This window comes from Mauremys reevesii, linkage group 1 (assembly GCF_016161935.1).
Source record: "Mauremys reevesii isolate NIE-2019 linkage group 1, ASM1616193v1, whole genome shotgun sequence".
NCBI lineage: Eukaryota > Metazoa > Chordata > Testudines > Geoemydidae > Mauremys > Mauremys reevesii.
The window spans coordinates 15,732,109-15,738,108 of NC_052623.1; the positions used below are offsets into that span (position 1 = coordinate 15,732,109).

The following is a 6,000-nucleotide window of genomic DNA, read 5'->3' on the forward strand; positions in this document are numbered from 1 at the left end:
TGCACATTACTACATCTTTCCAGACAGAGATATAAATCCCTCCCTTTAGGCTCATTTTTTATTTAGTTGCTCCAAACCTTAACTAGATATACTGTTGCCCTGGAAAATTCCTCAGGTGTGAAACCAGTATTTGATCCTCCAGGTTCATATTAAATGCCTTCTGCATTGCTCTCCACAACAGGTTCTCAGACACTATGTTGACAAGGGCCTTATAAAAAGATATCAGATCTTTAATGAAATAATCTTGTTTTCATGCCACTCGAGAAGCATAGTCCGGCACTATATAAAGTCATCTAATGAAAACAGAGTCCACCTACTCACAATTGAGGTTGGGACCCTACAGTGAGCTCCATGTGGGAGATGTTCTGCTAAAAAATACCTTGTCCTGGGACCCCTTTCTGAGAAGTCTGTACATGCCCAAACTCAATCTTGGGAGAGCAAAGGGAAAATAAAAAGAATTCAGACATGAAAAATGGGACCAAGGAGAGGGGGAAATGCTCATAGCAGAATAAGATAGTGTTTCATTTGGTCAAGTATGTGGTCTACAGATGAGGAGGACTGATGATGTGGCGGAGGGGGGAGAAAAACAGGATGCTGTTGTATCTTGTAAACTTGAAAGAGCTAATTTCTCAGCATAGAAAAATGAGACAGGGATCAACAACAACAAAAAACTGACAATAAGAGAGGAAATTAAGAAAAAGTAAATCAGCAGAAAAGGAAACAAATGGAAAAACCGTGATGGAAACAAAATTTAGATTAGTGAAAGTTTCCTTTGTACAAACGCCTACTTATGTTATTCTTTGGAAAGCATCCTACAGCTCTTAATCTGAGAGGAAAAAGGAAAAGCCAGCATTAGCAAGCTAGTGCTATTTAGCCTGGAGTCAAATGGTTTCCTATTGTTCCTCTTGGGCACTGCAGATGAATGGCTAAAGTGGGTGTTTCTGTTAGCCACAGGCAGTTGCAGGTACATTAAAACCTAAAATGATAACAGTCCAAAAGGCTGAGGGTTGTGTATTAATTAGGCTCCAAGAAACTGGTTTTAAAATGGAGACAAGTAGTATCTGTTTACAATGGCAATGCTATGGGATGAAAGCTTCGCAGAAGTAAATCAATCATGTATGTTCAAGGCACTTGCTTTGTCTTTGGCCAAAGGAAAGTTATCATAATTAAGGAGTTTAAAATCAAAACAAACAACACAAAAGACCATACATATAAAGATTCTGATTAATTACAAAAATCTAATTCACTATATTCATTTTGATAAAGATGTCATACTACACATGTTTTGCTTTTGCAGCTCTTATTAAAATTTAGTGTTTAAGAAACCTGTTTTTAATGTTCTATTCAGCATCATTTCAGGAGACCAAAACAAAAAAAAAAAAAAACAAAAAAAAAAACAGAAATCCTGCTCATTTTACCTTCATGCTTATCTCACTGAATGAATGTATTTGAACAGTTTGCTGAATGAGGCCTGGTGTTTGGAGTTGAAGATGTTGCACTTTAGGCTGCAGTTCTGGAAATCAGGCACTAGCACAAAGTGAAACTGACTTAAAAGCAAGCGTAAACAAAGTGATTTTGACACTTTTAATTATAGACAATGGGAATAAAGTGTAAACTTTGTGAATTAGATGTTTTAAAAATTCATTAATCTTAGGTGTTTAGTAACACAGGTCAGGAAGTTTTTTAAAAAGCAAACAAACAATTTTTAACCTGACAATGTATCTAGGAATTACTTTGTGGAAGTTCTATGCCCTGTGTTATACAGGAGGTCAGATTACATAACCACAATGGTCCCTTTTGGTTTTAGAATTGATGAATTTTTACATGAAAAATTATTAGCCAGATAATCCACAATATTGGATCCTGATTACATCCTAGAATTAAATGTTAGTGTTTTGTGAAAACTGGTATAGTTGTGCAGGCCTTTTGGTGCCTCGTTCTATTTTTAAAATAGCATGCCAGAACTCCAATCTCTATGTTTAATGTGGAAGAAATGACATAAGTCTATGTTTACACATTAGTTTTCCAGATTCAGAAAGTCAAGACAAAAATACAAAGTCATAATGGCCTCACATAATTCAGTGTAAATATACTTTATCCCGGTAATTATCCATGTTCCCATTGTTTTTAAACTCCTTTAATGTCAATACAACGTATTCTTCACTTCCTGTCCCAAGCAGCTGTACATGTGTTATTAAGCAGTTGCTAGGTTTCAGGTGACTGCATTCAGTACTAGCCAAAATATTCTCTTTACAAAGAGTTCTAACAATCAATGAAATTTATAAGAGCTTTGATATCCTAAAATGAGCCAAATCCTGCAAAATCTTATCACATGTAAGCAATTTTGGCTTCAGCGGGAGACAGGTCTTTGCAGGATCAAGCCTAACAATGGAATTCTCATATCAAAACAAATTAATAAGCCATCTAGTCTGTTATCAGGGACAACAGCTAATACTCAATGCTTCAGATGAAAGCATTCCAACACCATAATGCATCTAATTATGTAATACCATTGGATACTCTGGCTCACTGACCCCAGCTGGTGGTGAGCTTGTGCCATGAAGTATTATAGCCTTTTTTTTTTAGGCTAGACAGAGCAAGTGTAAATGCTATCCCTATTTATACGGACGCCTAATCCTTTTTAGTATTTACAACACAATATTCTACAGTAGTGTATTCCTTTAGGTTAGTTACACATTGCATTAAAAATATGTTTGCCCATTTAATTTTTTTGCCTTTTTCATATTGAACACCCCCCACAGAACCTGTCAAAGCACCACAAAGAATTTCTTATGTTGCTCTTCTATATTAGGGCCAGATTAATTCTCTCTGGGGATTTATTTGAAAAAAGAGAAACCACTGAAGTGTTTGCTTCACCACATAAAGCAATGCATTCAGTAATTTATCTGCCAATCAATGCATCTCCCCCTTTATATTTTCTTACAGGCTGCATTATGTGCTAAACAGATTACAACACAACATAGCGTTTACTCCCATCTGTGATTCCAGGATCTTCACATGCCACATTCCTCCCCACATATATTTTTCAAACGATTGCTCTCACCCTTCTCCCTTGTTGCATGAGAGCTCAGCCCGTCACCGCCTGAGCAGTCGGACAACCTCATAAAAGGAGCATCAGTTACCGGGCAAAGGAGAAGGAGAACTGGAATGAGACGTCAGGAGACCAGATTGACACTTCTTGACAAAAAACAAGAGAGACGACGAGGAAGATAAACGCATTACCAAGGGCAAAGCCAACTAACGCCAAATTAATGTGTCCTCAGAGGGAACAAAGACACCCCCCCACACACACACACACAGTGGTCATGTTTGTTTGTTTTTTAAACGTCTTAAGACAGCAGTGTCTAGTGGTGACTCAAATACCCTTTTTAAGGAACAGCAAAGTGCACCTTAGTGGGATAAACCTGCAGAGGGTGGGGGAATGCAGCCTTCCATGGCAGAGCTCTCGGCCAATACTGCCAGGGACCCGATAACCCCGCAGGATGCCCTTTTGCGCAATCCAGTCACTCCCGAAGGCAGACACGCCCGCTACCCCTGCGGGCTGTCCTGCGTGAGTCTCATTCCGGGTGGCGGGTTTAGTGCAGGGCTAACGGGTGGGCTCGGGGGCTTCTGAATTACAGGGGATCAGACGAGATGATCTGGTCCTGCCTTCAGGCATGAACCGCCCGCAGCTCCCAGACACGCACACCCAGGCAGGCAGGCAGCAGCTCCCAGACACACGCACCCAGCGGCTCGGCCCCGGCCGCTCCCGGGCAGGGCACACGCTCGCAGACACCCGCAGGCCGGCGGGGCGGGTACCCACCTTGTCCCAGCTGAGCCACTGCCCGACCGCCTTGTCCAGCTGCGCGTCCCCGGTGCTGCGGGCGATGAGCAGGTTGGAGTTGACGTCCCCGTCCCCCATGGCGGCGGCGGGCGGATCGCACGAGCGGCGGACGCTGGGGAATCACCGGCCGGCGCCCAGCACGGCCAAGGGCATCGCCCGGGGAGGGGGGGGCGCTGCTCGGTGCCTCAGCCGGGGACAAGGGGCGACGGCGAAGGGGGCGTCCCCGCCTCGGGAGAGGGACCCCGGCGCGAGCCGGGCTCACGCGGCGGACACTGCGGAGGGGGGAGGGAAGTTGTGCGGGTGCGAGCACAGACCCCTCAGGCGCCCTCCCGCCGCCAAGCTGCGTCGCCTCAGAGTAACGGTCCCTCCGCTGCGCACTCCGCGAGCCGAACACTATCAACAACACCACCAGCCGCAGCCCCGCCCCTTCGCCGGCCCCGCCCCAACGGCCGCCGCGGTCGCGTTCCAGGCCACGCCCACCCAGGGCCAGCGGCACCACCCCGGCACGCGCGCTCCTGGCCCCGCGCCCCGCCCGCCACCGCCTCCGGCCGGCGCTGCTGCGTACCCGTCCCTGTACGGCCCCTCTCGCGGTGCCCCACGGGAAATGTAGTTCTCCCTCCCTTCGTGGGTCGAGATCTGGGAGGAGAATCGGGAGAGTAAGGGACTCCAGTTCCCGGCAGTCCCTGCTCTCTCTCTCTCTCTCTCTCTCTCGGGGTTGGAAGCTGCCAGTATGGAGGCGGCTAGAGCTGAACCACTGTGGGTGCCCGCCAAGTGTTCCCCTCTCGGGCGGAGACCATCTCTCCAGGGCCCTGAGGTCCCTCACGCAGCCATGGCCCACTGTGGCTCCCAGTGATGCCAGTGGGAAACCCCACCTTGATGGCAGCAGGATGGGGCCTCCAGCCTAATGACTCCTAGAATATCAGGAGGGACCTCAGGAGGTATCCAGTCCAACCCCCTGCTCAAAGCAGGACCAATCCCAACTAAATCAAGTGCACACACCACCAATGATGTGCAGCCACCTCTGGGGCGGGGAGCAGCTGCTGAGCGCTAGCCAAGAGGTTAGGGCGGGAAGTGCAGGTCACAGCGCAGCTGAGTGGGCTCAGCACTTGGCAGGCAGGATTCCAAGAGCCCATCCCACTTAAGGAAAGCAGAAGGGTTTGCCATAAGTAAAGCATAGCTGTTCTCACAAGCATGCCTGCCCAACAGGTGCCCTTAGCCTGGGTCTCAAGGTGGTGGTGGGGGTTATAATAGAGGTGTATGAAATCATAAATGATGTAGAGAAAGTGAATAGGAAAGTTATGTACCCCTTGGCATAACACAAGACCCAGGGGTCACCCAATGAAGTTAATAGGCAGCAGGTTTAAAACTAACATAAGGAAGTAACATAAGAACGGCTGTACCGGATCAGACCAAAGGTCCATCTAGCCCAGTATCTGTCTAGCGATAGTGGCCAATGCCAGGTGCCCCAGAGGGAGTGAACCTAACAGGCAATGATCAAGTGATCTCTCTCCTGCCATCCATCTCCATCCTCTGATAAACAGAGGCTAGGGACACCATTCCTTACCCATCCTACCTAATAGCCATTTATGGACTTAACCACCATGAATTTATCCAGTTCTCTTTTAAACGCTGTTATAGTCCTAGCCTTCACAACCTCCTCAGGTAAGGAGTTCCACAAGTTGATTGTGCGCTGCCTGAAGAAGAACTTCCTTTTATTTGTTTTAAACCTGCTGCCTATTATGTCATTTGGTGACCCCTAGTTCTTGTATTATGGGAATAAGTAAATAACTTTTCCTTATCCACTTTCTCCATATCACTCATGATTTTATATACCTCTATCAGATCCCCCCTTAGTCTCTTTTTTTCCAAGCTGAAGAGTCCTAGCCTCTTTAATCTTTCCTTATATGGGACCCTCTCCAAACCCTAATCATTTTAGTTGCCCTTTTCTGAACCTTTTCTAGTGCCAGTATATCTTTTTTGAGGTGAGGAGACCACATCTGTACACAGTATTCGAGATGTGGGCGTACCATGGATTTATATAAGGGCAATAATATAGTCTCAGTCTTATTCTCTATCCCCTTTTTAATGATTCCTAACATCCTGTTTGCTTTTTTGACCTCTTTTCCACTGCATGGACATCTTCAGAGAACTATCCA

General features: G+C 46.1%; 1 protein-coding gene across 2 annotated transcripts in view; it reads right to left on the reverse strand.

Annotated features, from left to right (window-relative positions):
- Positions 1-4,204, reverse strand: part of PGM2L1 (phosphoglucomutase 2 like 1) — a 74,278-nt gene extending 70,074 nt beyond the window's left edge. The window contains exon 1 of one of the 2 annotated variants that reach the window (XM_039533113.1): positions 3,824-4,204. In XM_039533113.1, the coding sequence (XP_039389047.1) occupies positions 3,824-3,922 (99 nt within the window). In that variant the 5' untranslated portion in view covers positions 3,923-4,204. Of the gene's footprint in view, positions 1-3,064; positions 3,163-3,823 lie in introns of those variants that run through there. The other variant, XM_039533118.1, reaches the window with a different exon arrangement.
- Between the last annotated feature and the right edge of the window lie 1,796 nt (positions 4,205-6,000).